This window comes from Peromyscus eremicus, chromosome 8a, assembly GCF_949786415.1.
Source record: "Peromyscus eremicus chromosome 8a, PerEre_H2_v1, whole genome shotgun sequence".
Classification (NCBI taxonomy): domain Eukaryota; kingdom Metazoa; phylum Chordata; class Mammalia; order Rodentia; family Cricetidae; genus Peromyscus; species Peromyscus eremicus.
This window is the reverse complement of record NC_081423.1, coordinates 30,090,463-30,115,404: the sequence shown is the minus strand read 5'-3', so window position 1 is coordinate 30,115,404 and position 24,942 is coordinate 30,090,463. Positions and strand designations below refer to the sequence as shown.

The 24,942-nt window shown below is 42.7% G+C and overlaps 1 protein-coding gene across 1 annotated transcript; it reads left to right on the top strand.

Annotated features, from left to right (window-relative positions):
- The first annotated feature begins 228 nt into the window (after positions 1 to 228).
- Positions 229 to 22,911, top strand: LOC131916550 (hepatitis A virus cellular receptor 1 homolog). Its single transcript, XM_059269904.1, has 7 exons — positions 229 to 349; positions 963 to 1,020; positions 4,166 to 4,498; positions 10,380 to 10,919; positions 13,663 to 13,731; positions 14,891 to 14,931; positions 22,593 to 22,911. The coding sequence occupies exons 2-7, from the start codon at positions 972 to 974 to the stop codon at positions 22,722 to 22,724; spliced, it is 1,164 nt and encodes a 387-aa protein (XP_059125887.1). The 5' UTR covers positions 229 to 349; positions 963 to 971; the 3' UTR covers positions 22,725 to 22,911.
- The last annotated feature ends 2,031 nt before the right edge of the window (positions 22,912 to 24,942 follow it).

The window sequence follows — 24,942 nt, the reverse complement described above, 5'->3', positions numbered from 1 at the left end:
TCCCATACCTGCATAACAGCTTTAACTCCTGCCATTGTCACAACCTCAATATCATTTCTAATTTCATGGAGACCACCACAGGAGAGATAAAGAAAATCATGGAGAGCAAATAGAGTAGGAGGATCACAAGAACCAGTAACACTTGGATGGGTGAGAACGTGACATGCATACGCCATAAAGTCTGCCCTCGGGACAAAAGGGTTGTTTTCTCCCTGGCCCGCAGAAGGCAGGCTTAGTAGATTATCCAGTAGGGCAAGTCCGGAGGGGTTGAAATCCTCATTCTGGAGTACCTCCAGCACAGATTGCACTGGCAACATGTCAGGCTTTTCATATGCCGTCGTGAAGACAGGTAACATCATTCATAAATGGGCTTAAAAGTAGCAGCCCTAGAGGTTCTGGGAGGATTAGGTGCCTGTGAGTAAATAGCCCATCACTTTCTTCACATCAGATTCTACAAAATCTGAGCAAGCATTAGTGATATGTTACCTAGGAGGAAATCTAGGCATGGAGGGGCTCTGTGAATGGCAGGTCTTGATCTCTACCCAGTGCTTTTCTGTGTCTATAGATATCCCCCAGAAGATGTGGTCTCAGTCATAGTGTGTGGAAGTATGAAAGATGCTTCATATTCTCTCTCAGTCCATCTTGCTGGTGTTTTTTGGTTGAGATTCAGGGACTAACCACTGTGGCTCTGAATAGACACTGCTCTGAGTCCACTGAGATGCAAGTGCATCCTTGCCATTAGAAGGCTGGTCTCTGCTTAGAGTTCTACCAGAGAACACACTCTTGTCTCTACCTTCAGTTTTCTCTGACAGCTGTATGTGAGAAAGGACTGGGAAACAAAAGGCTGTTTGTGAGATGTCCCTAGCAGAAGGGCCTGTGTGATTCATAGTCACAGTGAAGCCATGCCCCGACACAGTGTGCTGAGTGCAGCAGCTAACCAGTGTCTTCTCGTTATCCTTCAGGTCAACACCATGATGCATCCTCAAGTCTTCATTTCAGGCCTCATACTGCTTCTTCCAGGTAAGTGAGTAGGTGAGCTGGGGGATGCTGAGGAGGCTAGAGCTGGCAGAAGAGGTGACAATCCTCAGGCCTTTTTGATTACGGCTTATGTTGTGAGCAGAGAACCAGGATAAATTGTAGCTCCAAAGAACTTTCTTAACCTGTATGAATTTCAAAACTTATGGCTAAATAAACATGATCCCCAAGAACATGTCAGGTAAGAGTGATGCATTCATGTGATGGACTAGTTAAGGATGAGTGCACACGCATGCATGTGATGGACAAGTATGGGGTGAGAGCACTTGTATGGATTCTATGACAAGTAAATCTGATTTCATGTACATGCATGTGATGGACAAGTTAAGATTGAGTGCATGTGTATATATGTGATGGACAAGTTAAGAGTGAGTGCGTGTGCATGCATGTGATAGACAAGTATGGGGTGAGAGCACATGTATGGATGCTATGGACAAGTAAAGCTGATTGCATGTACATGCATGTGATGGACAAGTAGGGATGATTGTATGTGCATACATGTTATGGACAAGGGTGAGTGCACATGCATGAATGTTATAGTCAAAGGTTAATAAAAAATTACAAACAGAGCTTCCCATGCATGATGACTACTCAAAGTCAGCCTTCATTACATTTCTTTGTGTATTTTTGCTTTTTAAAACCAAACTTCAGTGATTTATTTGGGAGCTGGGTGGCGGGCCCCCAAAGAACAAAAGAGGTAAAAGAGTAAGAAAAGAACCAAAACAGTATTTGGCAAAATCAAGTACTGAGTGTCCCAGTAAGAAATACACTCATTATAGAACAAGGAATGTGCTTTCTAGGTCATGTCCCAAACTCACAGCCTAGGCTGCATATAGGTGATTGATTAGGGAATTTCACAGTTCACTATTTTGTGCTTTTGTTTGTTTATTTGTTTGTTCCCTGTTCTGGGATCTAACACAGGGGCTAGCATGGGCTAGCCAAGCACTGTATTGTGATTGGTTAGGGAATTTCACAGTTCATTATTTTGTGCTTTTGTTTGTTTATTTGTTTATTCCCTGTTCTGGGATCTAACACAGGGGCTAGCATGGGCTAGCCAAGCACTGTATCATGGAGCTGTATCCTCAGCCCTCAGAGTTCCTTTAAAGGCCACTGTGGAAGCTATTAGTATGAGAAATTTTATTCCATCATCCCCCCAAAAATTTTATTTAATCATTTCAGTTTTAAAAGTGCATCATTATGTTATTGGTTGTGTATTTTTTTTTATTTTTTTTAAGGTTTTTTTTAATTTATTATATTTACAGCATGCATCACTGCAGGCCAGAAGAGGGCACCAGATCACATTACAGATGGTTGTGAGCCACCATGTGGTTGTGGGAATTGAACTCAGGACCTCTGGAAGAGCAGTCAGTACTCTTATCCTGTGAGCCATCTCTCCAGCCCAGTTGTGTATTTTCTATGTGATCTTACTTTACTAGTTAGTAGGTCTTAGTTAAGTTCTGGAATGTCACAAACTTTTAAAAAGGGACCTTTGCTTAGTTTGTGTGTGTGTGTGTGTGTCTGTCTGTCTGTCTGTCTGTCTGTCTGACTGTGTCTGTGTCTGTGTCTGTGTGTCTGTGTGTTTTAAGGGTCAATAATAAAATTCAGAATAAGCCTCAGTCTCTCCTTTCTGAAGACTGACCTTGAAGTTACTAAGGTTCTGCCTTGAAGCCAACAATGCTTTTCCAAAGCCCTGGCTCTGCTCTTTGATTAGGAGGTGGGAAGAGTTAGTGATTTTGTTGTCATAGCACTGGGGGGGGGGAGGAAAAGGAAGGATGATTTGAGACAGGGTCTCCAAATCCTAGGCCTGCCTTCAACTCAATAGTTAGATGAAGCTGGCCTTGAATTCCTCATCTTCCTCCCTCTACCTCCCAAGTTCTGGGATACAATTGAGTTCTGGGTTTACAAGCATTACTCATGGACTGGATTTTGAAATAAAAATTTTAAATTAAAAAAAAAATGAAACATTTGAGCTGGTCTCAGTGGCAAATATTTACTATCCCAGAACTCTGGAATCAGAAATGGGATATCTTGACTTTGAGACAGACAAGGTATAAAAAGACCCTGTCTCCAAAGAAAGTCACTCTCTGAAGAACATAAAAGACAAGAAAAGTCTTGTGAATATCATACAACAGACAAGTTGTTTTGTTCACAAATGAACCCATTAAGTAATCACACTAAGGAAGAATATGCTAAGAGGAAACTGTTTACAGTCTTCAAATTCAGATTGTAATACTGGACATTTAATCATGGGATTGGAGAGGTAGAGGCAGCCAAGCTCTGGGAGTTTGAAGTCTGTTTTATGCAGCAAGTTCCAGGCCAGTCAAGGCTGCAAAGTGAGATCCTGGCTCAGAATCAAAGGATAACAACAAACATTAAGTTGTCATTCCCTCCAACCCCCCCCAACACACACACACACACACACACACACACACACACACACACACACACACACACACATTCACACCAAAACACCAATGATAAAGAAGGCTAGTTTTGTACCTGTTTCTCAAAATCCCCAGAGACCACCAAGGAGCAGGTTTCCGATGCAAGCACATAAGAGGCCTTTTATTCAGGTTCACCCTGGGCCACCACCAGGCAGATGAAAGGAAATGTGGGGGAAGCCATGAGCCCAGGTGTAGAGAGTTTTTATAGGGAAAAACCACAAGCCAGGTATTGGCAACTTGGGATTGGGTGGAAGGGATATGGGGCAAGGAGAATTTTTGAAACTATTGGTCTAGACTTTGGTTGTGAAACCACATTTGAAACCATTGGGTTAGACTTTTGGCGGAACCACAACCCACTGAACAGGATTATCTGAACTACTCAGCAGGATTTTCTAGATATCTTCAGAACCACATTCCTGAGGTCGTTCATGGAACTGAGTACAGCAGATGGTCTAAGATGGTGGCCCTTTCCCTAAGGTAGAGCCTGTAAAGTCAAGTCTAGACCCTCACACTAGGGCTGTAGCTCAGTGGACAGCACTTGTCTCAGTTTCATAATACCCTAAATTAAATTCCAGTTCAATAACCCCTACCGTAATTTTTCTGAAAAGAAATATGAACAAAATTTTAGGAAAATGTTGGGTGCTAATCCTCCATTTCTTCCCCCTCTCTTCTTTTTTCCATCACAGGTGCTCTGGGTTCTTACATAGTAGTGGAAGGTGTGGTGGGTCACTCTGTCACACTACAATGTACTTACTCAACAAATGGGGGAGTCGCTACCACATGCTGGGGACTTGGCGAATGTAAGCTGTTTTATTGTGCTAAAACGCTTATCTGGACCAATGGATACTATGTGACCTATCAGAAGAGCAACCGATACCAGCTAAAGGGGCTTATTTCAGAAGGAATTGTGTCCTTGACAATAGAGAATGCTGTTCAGAGTGACAGTGGTTCATATTGTTGTATAGTGGCAATTCCTGGATCTTTCCGTTTTGTGACCTATTCCTTGAAAGTTAAACCAGGTAAGCTTTCTTTATTTCCTTTGTTTATTTCTTCAAATGAACCTAGTCCTCTGTGTGCTAATATTTTCTGTTTTTCTCTAAGAAGGAAACTGAAGTTTGCTATAAATATGTTTGTGTATAGGTGGAGAGTTCTGCTCCCTGTCTGCCCTGCCTTGAGCCTTTGAAATAGGTCTCACATCCTATCACACAATTTGTTGCCTAAAATTGGAAATGTCCATATAGAAGAAGGTTCCCTAAATACCTGTTTACATGTCCTCCCGCAGTGTAGTAACAGATGAGCAGCAGCAGCTAGTCCATAAATGACGCTGACACACAATTCCCTCCAATGAGCTTTATTAGAGTGAGGAGGCCCCAAGACCGAGATCAGACCCTAGCTGGGAGGGAGAGCATTAGACAGAAACAATACCATCTATGAGGTTCATCCCTTGATGGGGTGTGAAGAGGGTTCCAGGGAAGGAGGGGCTTCTCTTTACAACCCAGAGAAGAGTTTCATTAAGAGCAGAAATGTGAGAGGGAGAGAGGGAGGATGAGAGAGAGAGAGAGAGAGAGAGAGAGAGAGAGAGAGAGAGAGAGAGAGAGAGAGAGAGAGCTGCCATGACTGGAATGGTAGGTAGGTCTACAGAGAATACTCTTCAGAGAGCAGCCTGCAAAATAATCCTCTCAGCATTCCCCCTGAGGAGTCTCAGGCTGGTCCCCAGAGCAAGGAGAAAGTCTGACTTGTTACATCTTTCAGTGGTGGAGGTGTTAGCTGCTAGGTCTCAGGATGAAGGCTAACTAAGATGCTTGTTAACATATCAAAGCAGACACTGGCTGCCATTCTCTCAGCAAGGCCAGTACCTGGCACACCCCGCCCCCTCCTCAAATTCTCCAGTTTAGGGACTGGGCTGGGCTGCCCCTCCCCTAGCCGCTCTTCCCTATGTAACCCAGTCATTTTACTAGACAAGTCCCTTTGGGTTCTTGACTTCTTGGCCCCCACTCTTGGCTCCTAGCTTCCCCTCTCCTCACATGGTGACTTCAGTTTGCTGGTCATGTTCACGCTGGACCCTATGGATGCCTCTGTCTGTTTTCTCCTTCATACCTACAATAAATCATTTTTCCACCATGAGTAGAAGTAGTCATGTCTTCCTTTTGTTTCTTTTTTTTTTTTTTGCATTCAAGAAGGAAGTTTCCTGTCATGTGATTTAGTTCACCATAGCATAAGTGACAGAGAGTATTGAACAGCCAGATGTTGATTAGGTCCATAAATCAGGGCTGCTGTTAGGGCACATAGCAGACAGACTCTAACTATAGCAGAGAGCATACTATAGGTAGAGCTTGATCTATTCTGACTGTGGGATCTGGTCTAAGGGTGCAAACCCATGTTCTAACAGAAGTTTATGAAACTCCCAGTCTGGAATCGTTACATTTTCTTTGTCTTTGTTTCTTTCTTTGTTTCCTTTCTTTCTTTGTTTCCTTTCTTTCTTTCTTTCTTTCTTTCTTTCTTTCTTTCTTTCTTTCTTTCTTTCTTTCTTTCGTTCTGTTCTGTTCTGTTTTGGTCTTGTTTTTTTTTTTTTTCCCCAGAATTTCTCTGTATAGTCCTGGCTAGTTCTGTAGACCAGACTGGCCTTGAACTTACAGAGCTCCCCCTGCCTCTGCCTCCAGAGTACTGGAATTAAAGGAGTGTACCATGAGAACCAGGTTTTACACCTCCTTGATGTACATATCCTGATTTTTTTTTCACTGACTAAAACAATAGGTTCATGAGGACTTCCTGTCTTCTGATGATGTTCCTAATCTCTTTTTATTTAAGGGTTCATACAGACAATGGAAATCAATAATAGATATACTAGAAACAATCTGTCTCTCTCTATATATATATTTTTTGTTTGTTTGTTTGTTTTGTTTTTTGTTTTTTGTTTTTGTTTTTTTTTTTTGGTTTTTTGAGACAGGGTTTCTCTGTGTAGCTTTGCGCCTTTTCCTGGAACTCACTTGGTAGCCCAGGCTGGCCTCGAACTCACAGAGATCCGCCTGGCTCTGCCTCCCGAGTGCTGGGATTAAAGGCGTGAGCCACCACCGCCCGGCTGTCTCTATATTTTTTAATTAAGAACATTCTGTAGACTTTCTGCTTCTAGATTTTGTTATACATCCATCCATTCATTTATTTTTGTGTTTAATTGGATTTTTTTAAAGTACTCTTTTTTTAAAAAGATTTATTTGTTTATTATGTATACAGTGTTCTGTTTGCATGTATCCCTGAAGGCCAGAAGAGGGAGCTAGATCTCATTACAGATGGTTGTGAGCCATATAGGTGCTGGGAAATGAACTCAGGACCTCTGGAGGAACAGCCAGTGTTCTTAACCTCTGAGCCATCTCTCCAGGCACGTTTTTTAAATTAATTAATTTATTTTTCTATTATCAGCTTGATACAGTATAAATTCTTATCCTAATAGTGAAATGTTTGATTAAGGCTTGCCCAGTAATTGAGTAAAACCAAAACTTATTATAAGCCACAGTCATCCTAGGGTCCCCCATGCTATATATATAGCTCCCTGGTTCTGTGGGTTGCAGTCTGATTGACTGTTCTTTGCTTTATATCTAGATTCCAGTTATGAGTGAGTACATACCATGTTTGACCTTCTGGGTTTGGGTTACCTCACTCAGGATGATATTTTCTAGTTCCATCCATTTGCCTGCAAATTTCATGAAGTCATTGTTTTTCTCTGCTGAGTAGTACTCCATTGTGTATATGTACCACATTTTCTTAATCCATTCTTCAGTTGATGGGCATGGAGGTTGTTTCCAGCTGCTGGCTATTACAAATAGTGCTGCTATGAACACAGTTCCAGCCACTTTTTTAAAAAAGATTTATTTATTTATTATGTAAACAACATGTATGACAGCAGACCAGAAGAGGGCACCAGATCTCATTACAGATGGTTGTGAGCCATCTAGTGGTTGCTGGGAATCGAACTCAGGACCTCTGAAAGAACAGTCAGTGCTCTTAACCTCTGAGCCATCTCTCCAGCCTCCTCAATTGGATTTTTTAAACTGCATTTATTACTGAGTGGCTGTGTGTGAATGATGTGCATGTGGTGGGATTGCATACCATGATGAATTTGCCAGAGGGCAAACTCCTGGGCTTGGTACTCTCTTTATGATAGTATGTGAGTTCTATGGATGTAAGTCAACTGAACAGGTTTGCAAGTCAAGGGCCTCTACCCATTGAATCCTTTTTCTGCATCTCTGTTTATTGATTGACTGATTTCTTGATTTTGATACGGGGCCTTGCTTTATAAATCAGGCTGACCTGGAACTTCTTGCTCACACCTTAGCCTCCCCAGTGTTGGTATTATAGAAATGTGCCACCATCCCTTGTTAGGGTGAAGTCCATTCTGATGGGACAAGGAGCTGCCTTTCAAAACTATGGCTGGGAGGCAACTCAAGGCATCCTGAAGAAGCTGGTCATAGATTATGAAAGAATGATGTATAGAGACAGCTTTGGGGAAGGGACGTAAGGTCCCTAGTGCCTATCACAGGTGTGAAATTCTGTTCCTAACTTGGCTGAAGTTGAATGATTCTGACATCCAAGGGTGCCCACTCACAAGAGAATAAACCCACGTTCACACAAACACAGACACATACACACACACACACACACACACACACAGAGAGAGAGAGAGAGAGAGAGAGAGAGAGAGAGAGAGAGAGAGAGAGAGAGAGAGAGAGATATCCGTTTAAAAAATGTAAACTGCCTTGGGGGTTGTGTAGAAATGTGTCTAGCATGCCTGAAACCTTGGGTTATGTCCCAGACCTGCAAACACAATAAATAACCTAGTAAGGCCTGTGGTTGTAGCTTGGGAAGGCAGTTGTCCAGCAAACATTGCCACCTAAAACTCTGGAGTTAGAGTCCCAGCACCAGAAGTGGGATAGGCATGTCATTACAGCATAACATTACTAATTTAAGTTCATTAATTGAAGGTTTTATGGAGCTTAGAGATTCATTAGCAGGTCAGTGCTTACAAAGTCACCCTTAGTCACTGTAGTCCCTAAATGAGCCAGCAACTCTGTTTCCTCCTTTAACAACCAAGTCCACATCCTCTCCTGGTTTAAACACAGGGAGCTTCCTCTTCAGGTCCTGGGATCCTCATCAGCTCCTTAGGACTTTCCCATCTACCTGGGAGAAAAAAAATGCCCCAGGGCAAGAGAAGCAAAGTTCCTGAGCTGATGGTTCTTTCCTGGGTTTGTTCTCACAGTGATCTGCTGACTAGATTGTTCACATGCTTGCTTTTCTCCACCTCAGAGATTTATACTCTCCAGGGAGGGTGTGTACTGTGCTCAGGCCTCTGCCCACACATTACACTGGATCAGCAAACTGACCAGACCAGGTTAGAAAGAGACCCCCTGCTGCTGGGAATAGTTTTCCTGCAGCACAGCCACACCCACTCCTGGCTAAGTTGTCAGCAGAGACTTTCACACTGACTGACATGAGTGCTTGCTCCTGAACACCTGTTTTTATGTCCCTGAGACAAAAATCCTTTCATCTGACCCTCTACATAAAAGGGGCTTGAGGGCCAGTGAGATGGCTCAGTGGGGAAAGGTGCCCACTGTGAAACTTAATGACCTGAGTTCAATCCCTGGGCCCACATGGTAGAAGGAGAGAACAGACTCTGAAAAGTTATCCCCTGGCATCCACATTTGTGACATCCCACAAACACACAAATAAATGAATAAATTATTGTATTGAATATCAGGAGGTGCTCTACTCCCAATACTTCCCTACGCATAGTAGGAACACTGCAGGTTTTTCTTTATTTCAAGGTAAACACACACTATATTAAAGGACTACATTGTATTCAAGGTAAAGAAGAGTTTTCAAAGCAATCATTCCTCATTGTCCAGATTTTTGTAGTTAGCACAGTCAAGATCAAAGGAGATTACTTACAGGGAACATATGTGTCTGCTGACACAGATAGCATGAGACCTGGCTGACTGTGTGATCCGAGGACCACTTTGCCTATCTCCTGTCTAGGAACTCTGCACACTGAGACCATCAGTAGCTGTTTGGATCCTTACAGCACTTTGGATGCTGTTGACTTGTGAACTGTAGGTTGAACCTGCCTAATCCAAACATTCCAAGTCTACAGTGCTCCAAAATCTGGAACCTTTTGAGCATAGACTTGATAATTCACCTTGAAAACTCAACATCATGAAAGTATCATGTACAGAATTATCCACAGTTTATAAAATTACCTTTTAAGCTATATATGTAAAGTGTAATTATATGAATGCTAGCTACATCAATCCATGTTTATATTTGAGCCCTACCCATAATATATTATCTATATGCTAATATTCCAAATATTTAAGCAAGATTTAAATTCTCAAACTAAGCCAAGCATTTTTAGATAAGGGGTATTCACCTTGTCTGTCTTATATTGGAAGGAACCATAGACAATATTCATTTTCTACCCAATTGTGCAAATCCCATTTGTGTTGGGGCTTGTGTGGGATCTGCATGCTAAGATGCAGGGCTGTATGTTGTGTCCTCTGGGGACTGACTGAAATGAACATGCTGGGCCTGGAAATGTGGGTGAAGTCAGTCACTACTGAGAGCAGTGCCAGCCCCTCATAACCTCACAGTCTCACAGCTATGCTTAGACATATGAGGACCTGACACCCGTCATTTATACAGTGTGTCCTTAGGAACATGGGCTCTGTGCTCAGCTCCATGTGATAAGTGCAGCTGCCTCCTATTGGTCCTGCCCAGTCCTAGTTGGTCAATGACAAAGAACAGAAGTTCAGGAGGAGCCTCTCTGGGGACAGCCTCTCATTGGTGCTACAACAGAAGCACTTGCCTGTCCTTGCTTGACTGATTCTTGTTTATTTTGATTTTCAAATCCAGAAATGTCCACAAGTCCTCCAACAAGACCCAAAACTACAGGAAGACCCACAACTACAGGAAGACACACAACTTCAGGAAGACCCACAACTGCAGCAAGACCAACAACTACAGGAAGATCCACAACTACAGGAAGACCCACAACTACAGGAAGACCCACAACTACAGCAAGACCAACAACTACAGGAAGACCCACAACTACAGGAAGACCCACAACTACAGCAAGACCAACAACTACAGGAAGACCCACAACTACAGGAAGACCCACAACTACAGGAAGCCCCACAACTGTAGGAAGACCCACAACTGCAGGAAGACCCACAACTACAGCCAGACCCACAACTACAGGAAGACCCACAACTGCAGGAAGACCCACAACTGTAGGAAGACCTACAACTGCAGGAAGACCCACAACTACAGGAAGATCCACAACTGCAGGAAGACCCGTGACGATTTCAACAAGACCCACACATGTACCCACATCACCTCGCATCTCCACCTCTCCTTCTCCAACACCAACACACAGGCAGACTCACACAGCAGGTACAACCCAGTGTGGTTCAGGACCCAGAGTCCTCATGAGAGTTGATAAGACACAGACACTGAGTCAAGTTAGAAGCATAATATAGGTGAAGAGTTCTTAGCTGAGCCCAAAACAGCTTCACAAAGTCTGTAATTTCCCAGTCATAAGTTACATTCACCTTCTGCTGTGCAAGAGCTTGAACATGGAGGACACACATCTCTCTATATCAGAGTCCCCAAGGATTCGCTATTAGCCGGAAATAGGTGGATCATTGATCTAGGATAGCTGATGAGGATGGTGGGAATCTGGTCCAGCTGGACATGACTATCTGATGAAAAACTAAAAAATGACTGAGAACTAGGGTCAGGGTAGGGAGACTCTTGACCCTTTACATCCATCCTGAAATTGGGCCATCCAGCTGAGGACATAGTACAGGGAGGCTATCATTTAGCATTTCATGAGCACCAAGCCAAATGCTATTTGCGTTACGATACAGAATTTAATTCTCAGACAAGTATGTCCTATATAACTGTGACCTGTCCCTATTTTATAGTGACAGGAACTGACAGACTCAGAAAGCTCATGGTGGAAGTTATGAGGACAGAAAGTGGCTCAGACTCTGTCCCTGTTAACTTAGGTTGGAAGCTGGTTCTCTGATTCCAGGGTCTCTGCCATGTGCATGGATGTTTGGAGGGTTTGTACTGTTTCCACATCCTCACTGGAAAGCCATCCTAACTCCACCCTTTTAAAGAGGCAGTGGATGCCTTATAACGTTTACTTTAAGGATCTCTCAATTTATTCATGTAGCATGAAAAGTACAACGTAAGTCCTTTATAGGAATGGAAAAAAAAAAACACCCATTGAATTCAAAGGCTTTACAAAATGATTTAACATGCTCATGCTTTTGAGTGAGGCCATGTTGTTCATACTTCGTTGAAATTGCCTACAGGTAAAGTTAATATTAGTGGGTAGTAACTTGACTTACAGATGGGGAGAAGTTTGCCATCCTCAAGGCAAGTTAGGGTTCTAATATTCTACATCTAGGAGTGAGAAGATAGCTGTTAGAGGGTTCTCAATGCTTCCTAAAATCTGACCAATCCCTTAGAGAGGGCTGGATTCTGACAAGAGAAGAAGCCACATAGCCTTTTTGTTGTTAGAGTAATCTGATAGGAGGTATTTATTTCCCTGTCCTCTCATTGACCTTCTAGTACTTTCAAGCAGGAGGACTCTGAAGGACTGAGCTACACGCCAAGTGTGCAGAGAGCTCTATGTTATAACTGGGATTGTAGAGCATAAGGATTTGTGAGAACAACCCTCTCTTCCAGGCAGCAGCACACACTGAAGAACTGTGAGATCTCTCAGGATCGACATAATTTTTCAATGCTTAGTATCTGCCTGCTTCAGAGGACAGACTCGTGAACTGAGTTTGGAGAACATGGACAGGTTATTGACTTCACGGAAAACTGAGATGTAGAAGAAGTATTGGTCCATGAGTCCATATCAACTCTTGGGGGTTGTTTAATATAATCTTATATTTCTATTGTTGATTTCCTAAAGAATTGCAGTTGAGGGTTGACTGTCCTGTCCAGGGAGAAGGCAAACACTCTGGCTACTGTAAAAAGGACACATATCCTCACATCCACCTCAGGTGCTCATCCTAGTTGTCCAAGATACTATTCATGGAATATAGAATGTGAGGTTGTAAGAAAAGGGAGAAAGTAACCCAGGCTAGGGAAGGAATTTAAGCTCATGATGCCTTTTATCAAGAACTGAATTGGGTAACGTGTGACAATCTGACATTTGTGTTGTCCTATCATTAGTTCAGAAGGACAGTCACATCCTCTCACATGTTTGAGTGTCAGGACAAAAGAGGACAGTAGTGAAGAACAGGAGGGTGTTGATCAAGTGTAAGGATCAAGTTGTAGTGAGGTAAGAGATCCAGAAAGTCCCTGAGGAGGCATGAGAAGCCCAGGTTTAGGTATTCCAGTCTGGCCACAACCAACGTACTCCAAGATCCTCCCTTGTTCTGAAAAGGGAAGCATTTAGAGGACGAAGATGAGTCAGAAAACACAGGAAGTCACTCTTAGTAAAGGAATGGGTGGAGGACAGGAGACCTTGTCTCAATCAGTCATTCAACCAATTACCAACCAATAAGTAAATAAATTTAAGAGAGAGACAAAGAGGAGAGAGAGAAGGATTCCACAGCACAAGGCAGGCTGCAGAGTAGGAGTCATCCCCAGAATGATGCTGCTACCTTGAGAAGAACTCAGTGATGAAATGGTCCCTCTATTCCATGTTGTTCAGTGAGCTCATCTCCATGGCTAGAAGTGTGGATAATCTGGGGCTTGACTAAGGCCTGCAGTTAGGGGGTTAGAGAGAAACTTCCATGTCCCTCTCCTAAAAGGTAAAATGACCCTTGTCTTGATAAATTGTAATCTTAACTGAGTGTTCGATCCTCCATGTGTTAATATTGACTGTATGGGTCAGAGGAGTTCAGGAGTCTAGAATGGAAAATGTGAGACAATTTTGAATCCTGATAAAGCTGTCCAGAATATTAGGACACAGATCATTTGCTCAGACAGTCCCCATCTTTGGATACATTTCTCAGAGGTGTCAGCTGAGGCAGAAATGTGCAGGAAGGAGCCATTCCTGCTTACAGGCTGGGGGAGGCACTGGGGGAGGTGACAGTACGTTTTGTTTCTATTTCCTTGGTTGGGGCCAAACTCCAAAGCTGAAACAGCTCTTGCATTGTTCTCATTCCAGAACCTACTACATTTTATCCACATCAGACAACAGCTGAGGTGACAGAAACCCCATCCTATACTCTTGCAGGTAACTAAGTTCTCCTCCCTTATCCCCTTGGAAGGTCCAGATCTTGATGAAGCTGGTGAAGAATAGGCACCCTCTGCAACAATACAGATCTGACATTGTAAGTGGTGTCAGGGACAGAGACACAGCTCCATTCTACGCGCCCCCCACTCCCCCAGCATCCTCAGTTGATCCCTTCCCCACAAACACCTCCATTCAGGTCAAACTAAGCTGTGTGGCTTCTCTGAAGAAAAGAATATCAGGGACAGTCAATGTGATGGAGTGTTGAAGATATTTAACTCATATCCTAAGCACCAGGTCATTACAAAGAGATGATTAGGAAAGGAATAGGCCACACTGAGGCACACTATTGTCTTCTCCATGCAGACCACTTAGGTTTCTTCACCTGAGTATACATGTGATGTGTTGGCTCTCAAGTCGGGTCTCTGGAGATTACTAAGAAATACCTCATCCCTCCTGCTTCTGTTGGTTTTGAATCCTGCTCCAAGATGTAATGTACAGCAAATATATTTGAATAATGTTCTTCTACAAATAATGTTGTGATGTAGATTCTGAAGGATATTTCTTACATTCAGGAATGGGAGAGAGGGGTTAGAAATACCAGGTTCCACATCATTATTCCTGGAAGGTCTTACTAAGGGCCTAAGTCAAAAAACAGAGCCTAGACTGTAGATGTTACCTAAACCTAGTCATTGCCTTTGGTTTTTTGGAAGAGCTCTCACATTGAATAACATGTAAGCACAGTAATGTGAAAATGAGGAGGGCTGTGAGTCATCCAACCTTATTCTGCTGGGCAGGCCAGTTTTAGCAGTAGTTGGGGACTCCCATAGACCTGTAGTGTTCCCACTCATTGTGTGGCACTGTGTGTACATTGCCAGCAGAGATGTCTGTCATTTGCTAAAATTAGAAATATGGAGTCATCTGATGTCTGCTGCTCCATCTGTAAAATTCAGTGAAGGGGCTCCTTGTCAGGATGTTACAAACCTTATGTATGTCTGATATAGGATTCTGTGTTTCATACATAGACACAGAGAAACAATGAAAACAATAGATTCCTTGTTATAAAATAGACATTTCAAATGTACTTCAAATGTATGATGTTCAAAACATGCTGTCTAGTGTGTCTCCTGCCATATTCAATATTAATTCTCTTTTTGAGCAGATTGGAAGAGCACTTTGACATCCTCAAAGAATAATTACACTGTAAGTATAGTCCTCTCCAATTTATTAGCCATGTTAACTTATATATCTTCTGGGAAACAATTTGTATTTAAAGATTTTGTCTGTAAAATTAGTTCCCAGACATTTGCATTAAAAAAGAAAAAAAGGGGGGCTGGAGAGATGGCTCAATGTTTAAGAGCACTGGCTTGCTCTTCCAGATGTCCTGAGTTAATACCCAGCACCCACATGGTGTCTCAGGGTCATCCATTATGAGATCTGGTGCCCTCTTCTGGCAGGCAGGCAGACATACAGGGAGAACGCTGTATACATAATAAATAAATAGAAGAAGAGGAGGAGGAGGAAGAGGAAGAGGAGGAGAAGGAAGAGGAGGAGGAAAGGAAAAGAAGTCACTTATAGTGGTATCTACCTTATTCTTAGGACTCAGGAAGTTAAAACAAATATCCGAAATTTGAGGCCAGCCTGGACCATTAGGCCACTTGGGTTACATAGTGAAACCTTGTCTCAAAAACTGTAGATAAATAAATTAATAAATATATAAAAGTAAAGAAATTAAGAGTTGGAAACTTACAAATGATGTTTGAATTCAAGATGTTCATTTACAGTCTTCTAATATTGTTTTTCTACCCACTGACCATTCTCTATAGAACCCACTGGTGATATTTTTTCCCATACACAAACCTCCACATAAGGTATTAATGTCTTAGACATTCTCAATTTTGCATGATTTTTTCTAGACTTTCTTGAGAAAAATCTAAGGCCCTCTGCTTCCAGGATTCTTGCCAGAGGTCTTTCTTTACAAATAGCAGAGGGAAATCATCAATAGGATTTTTCTCTTTTGGCTCCAGGGTGAAGCAATGTTTGTCTTAGTATGTGTAAGTAGTGCAGGAGAAATGGTGGGTGAGGTAAGAAAAAGACCAGATGGAGGGGTGTGAGGATTATTTGGCTGTTGGAAGCAGCAGAACCCTTGTTAGCATGTGCAAGGCCCTGAGTTTGAACTGCCCCAAACCACCCAGCATCATTAAAACCCTCAAGACAAGGTGGAGATCTATATCTCCAAATGGCCTAATTAATGGTTTTTTTTTTTTGTTTTTTTTTTTTTTTGTTTTTTTGTTTTTTTTTTTTGAGACAGGGTTTCTCTGTGTAGCTTTGCGCCTTTCCTGGAACTCGCTTTGGAGACCAGGCTGGCCTCGAACTCACAGAGATCCGCCTGGCTCTGCCTCCCGAGTGCTGGGATTAAAGGCGTGTGCCACCACCGCCCGGCGTAATTAATGCTTTTATACCTACTGATAGTCAAAACTTAACACATAAAGGCTAAAAGTAAGTTTCTTTTGTTTGTTTTTTGAGACAGAGTCTCATGGAGTCCAGCTGACCTTGAACTTACTGCAAAGCTGAGGATGACCTTGAACTCCTGACCCTCCTGCCTCTGTCTTTCAGGAACTGAAATAAAAGGAGTGAATCCCACCATAACTGCCCCCCTCCTTTGAGACATCATCTTATTTCATACCTCAGGATGGCCTCAAACTCACAATCTTCTGCCTCAGCCTACTGAGTACTGGGGTTATAGGCCAGCATCACATGCCCAGGTTGACACTAAAAATGTAATGATCTAATTGACATTAGCATCCAGTGGTCTGCCAGATATGGAAAGAACCTGTATATACTAATTAAATATCAGAAACCATTAAGTACATGTTGCTAAGGGAGCAGACTTCTGGTTCTGCATATCCAGGTGGTTCTTGACCTCAGTTACCTGAGTAACAGTCATGCTTAGCAGCAAGAAATAATGGAGTTAAATTCATAGTAAGTGGTAGCAGAATCTGGACTCTTAAGAGATCAAGCTATCTCAGCACACAGGTTTCTTTTCAGGATGTTTGTTTGTTTATTTGTTTGAGACAGAATCCAATGGAGCTCAGGCTGGCTTTGATACTGCTATGTAGCCTGGAAGGTTCTATTGTTCCTGACTCTCCTGCTTCCACGTCTCAGGTCCTGGGATTAAGGTGTGCATGCCCATGCCTATTAATAGTAGCATACATCTTGAACCAGTTGATCAAATTCCTAGACTCAGTTTCCTGGTTGAAGAAAATTTGTGAAGATGAATGAGAAAGTATAAGCATTGCTGCCATTCATAATCAGAAAAATGTTATGATGTAAATGTTCAAATGGGCACAGTGGACACACCAGTGATCCAAGTACTCAGGAGGTGTACATAGATCAGAAGTTCAAGGTCATTGTCAACTAGTGAATTCAAGGCCAGCCTAGTATACAGGAGATCCTGTAAGAATAACAAAAGCAAAGCAAAACAAAACAAACAAAAATCCTTATTTTTTCATATGTTCTCCACAGTATTTGTCAAGAATACCTGAAAATCCCTTTCCTCAGAATCCTACTGAACAGGTTGTTTAAGGATGTAGAGACAGAGCTCACAGAGCATAACTAACTTGTCCATGGTTTCCCTGACTGAGCAGAGGAGCTGAGATTGTGACTCCAGAGACAAGGCTCATACAGGGGCAAAGACCTTGTCTCTGATCCTCCACTTCCTTGCAGTTAAATCCATCCCATGGGCTCTGTTTAGGGTTGGTAGATGAGTGCTAAGCCATTAGAGGGGCCTCACCTGCTGCCCAGCTTGTCTCCTGCTTATTCCAGTATGTGGTGATCCCTGGTCACCTGCACCAGGGCAGTAGGGGAGATTCTGCATTTGTGTCTGATCACATGGTGTTAATCAGGCTGCATCCAGGAGCAGTGACTTTGATGTGTTCTCTTCTTTCCTACCTTTGTGATTTCTCTTGTTTCCCATGGTGATATTGTTGAACGTTCTGGAACATATTTAGTAGATTAGGCAAATGAGACATTATTTGGGTGCCCACGACTAATTCAGGAACAGACTATTTGAAGGTGGCACCCAGGCCTATATGGCCCTTCCTATGAGTTGTTCATCTGTACACAGTGTTTCTCTCTGTGTAGTCCATTCCCTTTGTAAGAACTTCAGCCATGGACTTTTCAAAACACCATGCATGAGCCCATTACTGACTGTTTCACAGGAAGTGGGGAATAAGAATATGCCTGTCAGATTTCAGATGTCTCCCTTAATTATTTCAAAGGTGTTCATTCAAAATCATTATTTAAGGTGGATCTAGTGTCATGTGTTTATAATACCAGCATTTACAAGTCTGTGGCTAACCTGGGCTACATATCAGAGCATGTCTAAAAGGGAGAATTATGTAATAATGGAGTAAAATTCCACAAATGTGGAATTTAATTCCCTTCCTTAGTTCTAAGTTGTTTATCCTTCCCTTACTGGCTTGTTCTCTAGCAGCTCATTAGAAAAGAATCCAGACTCTTTGTTTGTCTCAGTGAACAATAATTTACCAATCTCATTCTATCAAATTAGGCCATGTGGATGAATATACCAGACAATGAAAGGGAAGAATATCCTTCCTGCGGGGTACAGGAAGGAATTACCCAAAGTTACCAGGGAACAGTTCGATCAAAAACAGAAACAATATCCTTGATTAGGAAAAAATATCATGAGTGATTCTGATGATATGTTCAATTTTCCTTTCAATTTCTCCCACCTCTTCCCACCCCAATTTAGGGTACATCCTTATGAAAAAGAAGTCAGAGTCTCTAAGGTAAGCTGGCATGGATTGTGTTGATTTCTTTTGAACTAACAATTTTTTTTTTAAATTTTTATTCATTTTACATACCAACCAAAGATCCCCCTCCAATCCCTCCTCCTGTTCTGCCCCTCCCACCCCTACCTTCTTCCCTTCCCACCCCTCATTCCCTCCTCCAAAAGGGTAAGTAATCCCAGCAGGGCTGAGGAGGAACAGCTAAGCTTGGTACATTCAGTTGAGGCGGGATCAAGCCCCTCCCCCGGGCATCAAGGGTGAGCAAAGTGTCCGACTGTAGGTAATGGGATCCAGAAAGCCAGCTCATGCACTGGGGATAGATCCCGATCCCACTGCCAGGGGACCCTCAAACAGACGCAGCTACACATCTCTCTCCTATGCAGAGGGTCTAGTCTGGTCCCATTCAAGTTCCACAGCTGTCAGTGTAATGTTGGTGAGTTCTTATGAGCTTGTGAACTAACTATCTTTAGAAATTCTCTCTATGTTCTCTTTTGCTACTAACTCATTCTTTACTCTTTGATTCATTGATTGTTTGGGTGATTTGAGGCATGGTCTTATTATGTGGTTCAGACTAGCCTGGAACTCACAACACTTACCCTCAGACTCTTTTGTGCTGGGATTACAGTGTGTTCCACAATGCTTGGGCTCTGTTCTGTACATTGGATCCCAAATAAAGTTTAATGAGTCCCTTTCTTGTTGCCCTCATTTCTCAGAGATATATTCTGCATTCCGTATTTCCTGCATTTACGGTAGGACAGGAACAGAAGGCCCTTGATCCTCATCTCTTATAGGTAGACACTGAGGTGTTAGTTTTGCCCTCTGGAGCTGGTGTTGAAGGAGTTGACTTGATCCACTCTTGTTTCTTCAATGTTTTCTTTCACTGAGTTCCTATTCTATTAAAAACTGATGAAGTGTATCACAGAGCATGTAAGCTAGTAGACAGGTCCTTTTAGGTCCTTTTAGGCAAGTATGGTGGGGATGACAGGGTTAGGGGGTGGGCTGTTCCAGGAAGCCCCAAGGGAGCAGAGGATTTAGAGGAAGATCATTTCTGAGGCTGCCGGGAGTGTAACGGGATGTGGTATGGCCAGTGTCCCCACACTCCACACCAGTTCCCCCCACTCACTACACAGGTGTCCACCTCGCAGGCTCTTTCCTGCACTTGTCCTGTTTACTGCACTTGGAAGCTCCTTTACTCTCTCCAGTGTTATCTGCCCTCCTCTACAGCCATCTAATATTCTTCAATTGACTAAAGATTGCTTGTCCACAGGACTATGTCTTTAATTAAGTCTAATTCCATGTCTTTCAGGCTGCCTCCATAGACTTAACTGTGTCTGTGTTAAGCACAAGAGCCAAGCCATAGATGGGGTCTTGACCAGGTCAGGGCATTCACTTCTAAGTGCCTGACACAGTTAGTTCTTATTAAGTGTCTGTCACACCTTCCCTTCACAGTAATAAATCTATAAGGTAGGAACTGCTATTAGTCTCACCCTATAGATCAAAAATAGGTCCATAAATATGAGGTCACACTACACTGGCCTCAACCTCAGGAGCCCATGCTTTTAAATCTAACTGGTTAAAAAAAATTATATAAAACAAAATAACTGTTTCTGAAAATGGAAAGGAACTATTCCTTAGAGTTGGAAGAACATAGCATCCTTTTAGTCCATAATTCTTGCTCTTGTATTAGTAAAGTATCTTTTTTTTCAAAGATTTAATTTAAACTTCTTATTTGTGTATATGAGAGAGAAAGATAAGGGTAGGGATATGCAGAGGTGGGGGCATAAACAGGGACAAGGACAGGGACATGGAGAGGACAGGCTCAAGTGTGTTCAAATACACCTGCATGGAGGCGTGAGTGTCCTTCTCTGTCCCCCACTTTGTCCTTTGAGGCAGAGTCTCCCTTGAACCTGAAGTTCACATTGTTTACTTTGCAAGGTCAGAAAGCCCCAGTGATCCTCCTGCCTCTGTCTCCCTCAGTGCTGGCTTACAGGGATGCAGGCGATGTTCTACCTGTTACCTGGGGGCCTGCATCTGAACTCTGGTTCTCCTGTTTGTGCAAGGACCATGCTTAACTGCTGAGTCATCTTTTCAGCTCCCAAAGTTACTTTTTTTTTTTTTTTTCAGGGCTGAGGACCGAACCCAGGGCCTTGCGCTTGCTAGGCAAGCACTCTACCACTGAGCTAAATCCCCAACCCCCCCCCCCAAAGTTACTTTTTAATCATTTAATATAAAAGAAAGCATTGGAGAAAACACCACACATAAAGAAGAGGGGGAGAAGTTGGGGGAGGTGGCACACACCTGTTATCTCAACACTCAGTAAGCTAAGGCAGGAGTGCTGTAAGTTAATGTCCAGCCCAGACCTCTAGCAATGCCCTGTCTAAAAATAAGGAAATAACACCAGGTGTGCTGGCTCACACTTTTAATTCCAGCTCAGCAGACAGAGGCAGGTAAGTCTCTATGAGTCCAAGCCAGTAGGGTCTATGCAGTAAGAAACAATACAGCCAGGGCAACATAGTGAAACACTGACATAAACCAAATGAATGAATGAATGAACGAACAAATGAATGAATGAATGAAATATAAACAAATAAATCGAAAGCAATAAAGAAAGCCACACAACCAAACTAACCCCTACAGAACACACTCTGGCCATTCTTTTATGACTTTCTCTGTCAGTTATATCACACTGACTCAGGAGTGTCCTGACCCTCCACTGTTTCCCTACATGTGTGACTGTCCCAGGCAGAGTGGAGCTGGATCTCTCTTGTTCTGTGTAATTCTCAGCACAGGCATGTTCCTTATGTGGCCGACTGGAGATGCTCGTTTTGGTTCTGCATTTCAGTAGTAGAAATGGCTGCTGTGTACAAATGACAAAACTCCACTGTGTCAAAACATCAGCCATGAGTTCATCTGTTTTCTTCCCTGGTTTGCCCCTCCATGAGTTCTAGAAGCTCAATGTCAGTCCATTGTGCCTACCCTGACTATCAGGGCCACAGGATGAGCTCTGCAAGTAAAGCCCCTCCCACAGCTGTTGGGTTGGGCCAGCTGTGAACACCTGCAGAGCTCTCCCCAAATTCCTTTCAGTACAGTGTCTGATTTTTCTGTGCTTGTGACGTCTGTGAATGTGTGTCATACAGTAATCTTTGAAATTGTGCCACAGACCACCAGCTCCAGTGTAAAGACACTGCTTTGTTGTTTAAATGTTTTTCTACGCCATGTTTAATGTTTTAGAGAATTTAGATTCTGTGCAGGTTTCAAGACCCTTTTTTTTTCACTAAAGAAAACTTTGTATTATTGTGTGCACGATGTGCATGTGAGTGTGTGCATGCGTGCGTGCGTGCCTGTGCGTGTCTCTGTGTGTGTGCGTATCTGTGTGTGCGTGCGCGCGCGTGTGTGTGCGCGTGTGTGCAGGTTCCACGGCACCTGTGGAGGTCAGAGGACAGCACTGTGGAGCTGACTCTTTCCTTCTGCCTTTCCAAGGGCTCCAGGGATCTCTCTCAGGTCACAGGCTCTCCTAACCCTTTCTAAAGTGTCACAGTGCAAAGTAAATACACAAGTCGTCCATTTCCTAGTACAGTTCCAAAAATGTACATCCTGATATGGTACCTTGGTATGATGCCTAGATATCTGTCTCTCTAGGTCTCCCACTTGGTGTTTTGTTGTATTAGTATCTTGAAGAACTCTAATATGAGCTGCTTTTTTTAAAAAAAAATAATTTTTGCCAGCCGGTGGTGGCGCACACCTTTAATCCCAGCACTCGGGAGGCAGAGGCAGGCGGATCTCTGTGAGTTCGAGGCCAGCCTGGGCTACAGAGTGAGTTCCAGGAAAGGTACAAAAAGCTACACAGAGAAACCCTGTCTCGAAAAAACCAATAAATAAATAAATAAAAATAAAAAAATAATTTTGATTAGTCTGATGCCTATTCAACTTTTCTATGACTTCATAGGAGGGGCTTATGTGGCACTGTTCACTGTTATACTTTTTGAATGGGGCTCCTGGAGTCCTGAGCATACATCATAAATGAAAGTTCTGCTCAGACCTGAAAGGTGACCTCTTGCTCTTTCTTCAACATCTCTCTTTGCAATGGTAGCATTCAGTATCTCTAAGAATGGAGCTTTGCAAAACAAAGCAGATGTGCGGTCCAGAGCTGAAGACAGTGTCTACATAATTGAAGACAGTCCTTAACCTACTGAATGAGTCCCAGTGGCCCTCTACAGGCCTTCTGCCTGAGACTGGAAAGACAGCAACCAGATTGGACAGTGCAAACACCCTTTACAGCTCCAGGGCTATTTTCTGTGTCGATTCATCCAGCAGTGGTGGAGAGGGTGACCCTCAGCTGTTTGTACTCAAACTCACTGTTAACATCATCGTAATTCTTCTTTTTTTTTTTTGTTTTTGTTTTTGTTTTTTTTTGTTTTTTTTTTTTTTGTTTTTCGAGACAGGGTTTCTCTGTGTAGCTTTGCGCCTTTCCTGGGACTCACTTGGTAGCCCAGGCTGGCCTCGAACTCACAGAGATCCGCCTGGCTCTGCCTCCCGAGTGCTGGGATTAAAGGTGTGCGCCACCACCACCCGGCATAACATCATCGTAATTCTTATATCAATACTGCCTCAGTTTCTCCAATCACTGCAGTATATGGTATCAAACATGAACTTTTTAGTATTTTGTTGGTCCTCTAGTCAACACAGCATCTGTAATAAAGGAAATAGACTCCTGCCTTGATTATTAAAACTATTAAGAAAGGAATGGGATTGAAAAGATTTTTTTAAAAAGTGAGCACAGGTGGGATGGCATCCTGAATTTAGAAGTATTTCATGATCATGCTTTATCTATTTTTATTGTAATTTGAAATGTCACTTCCCTTACCCTCCCCAAGGGGTAAAATCATGGGAACGTGCAGGTTTTAATTTCCCTAATAGATAAATAGAAGGAACTCTAATGTCACCATTAGAATTGGTTATAGTTTCTCATAGCTCTGGAAATATGATGCATTATTATGTGGTTGATCTTAGGATAAGGATGGGTGTTTCATGTCAGGAGAGGTTGCCATGGTGAGTATGAACCAGGCAGACATCAGGGAAGAAAACAATGGGCCAAGGACTGAGTTCATTAGTGCTGTTTCCACTGCAGTCTGACTTGGTGATCAGTGTCCTGTCCTCACCCACTGGACTCTGAATTAGGTGCTGGAAGGAGGCAATGCAGAAATGAAGGGGAAATGGGGGAGCAGGACCCAGGCTCTCTGCCTGAGGGAAGTCCTGTTCCAGGAGTGACAGAGTTTGGGACTTTGACTGGTTTCATTCGGATTTCTAAATTTCTATAAATTTATAGTTGTCTTCAGATTTAAATTTTTTCAGAAAGACAAAGCATTTTTCATAGTGGATCAGTTTGTCATAATCAAGGAAATATTTGGTTTTGCTAAATTTAACAAAGGCTGCTGTGTTGTTATATTGGTATATTTTTTACCAGTCTGTTGAGAAGAGCAGATTTTCAAGAGGGTATTAATTTCAATTTCAGTGTGAGTAATCCCTGACTCCAGTTAGAGACACTCAGCCCATAGGAGAGCAGGATGCTGGGTCTTAGTCCACAGTTCACTGCTGTTCTACAGAGTTCTAGGAAATGAATCTGTGTCTGATAGGGGGTTTCTTGGGGAGGACAGATGGTAGGGAGTTGATTCTGGGTTTGCCAAATGGAGCTTCTCTTGTCTGCCTTAAAATCATTGTGTTTAAACTACAGTGATTTATTCTTTTTTCTTCTTTACTTTTTCTTCTCTCTCTCTCTCTCTCTCTCTCTCTCTCTCTCTCTCTCTCTCTCTCTCTCTCTCTTCTTTTTTTCTTTTTTTTTTGTTTCTTGAGACAGTTTTTTTTTTCTTAATTTTTTTCCCTTAAAGTTGAGGCAACTACACATCACATCAGGTCTTTTGCAATGATAGCCTGGATTTGTAGCTTTTCTAGAAAGATTTGTCAAGACCAGCCTGGGTTCTAGAGGGATGAGGCCACTAGATGGGGCCATCCACCCCTGCACTCTCCTGCCTCCTTCCTGATTCCTGTCTGGTGACTGCAGGGCTCTGAGATTGTGATGTCTGCTCTGCTCTTCAGTCTTCCTAGAGATGCCTGATAGACATGAAGGGGTCTGGAAATCTGTCTCGCTGTCCCACATAGCATTTCCAAATCTTGCTTAAACTCAAGAACATGGTGACTAGTGACATTCTGTGAAAGCATGTGGGACTCATTGGAAAACAGGTCATATACATGGGCTCCAATACTGTCAGTGGTAACAGTAGGGTAACCTCCACGTCTGTTTGCTGTTATCATGTCCACACTTACCTTGTGGACAGTGGTCATTGCAGTGAGAGGTGACTGGTGAGAAGTCTTTGAGCAGATGTAGTAGTAATAGCCAAGTCAGTGA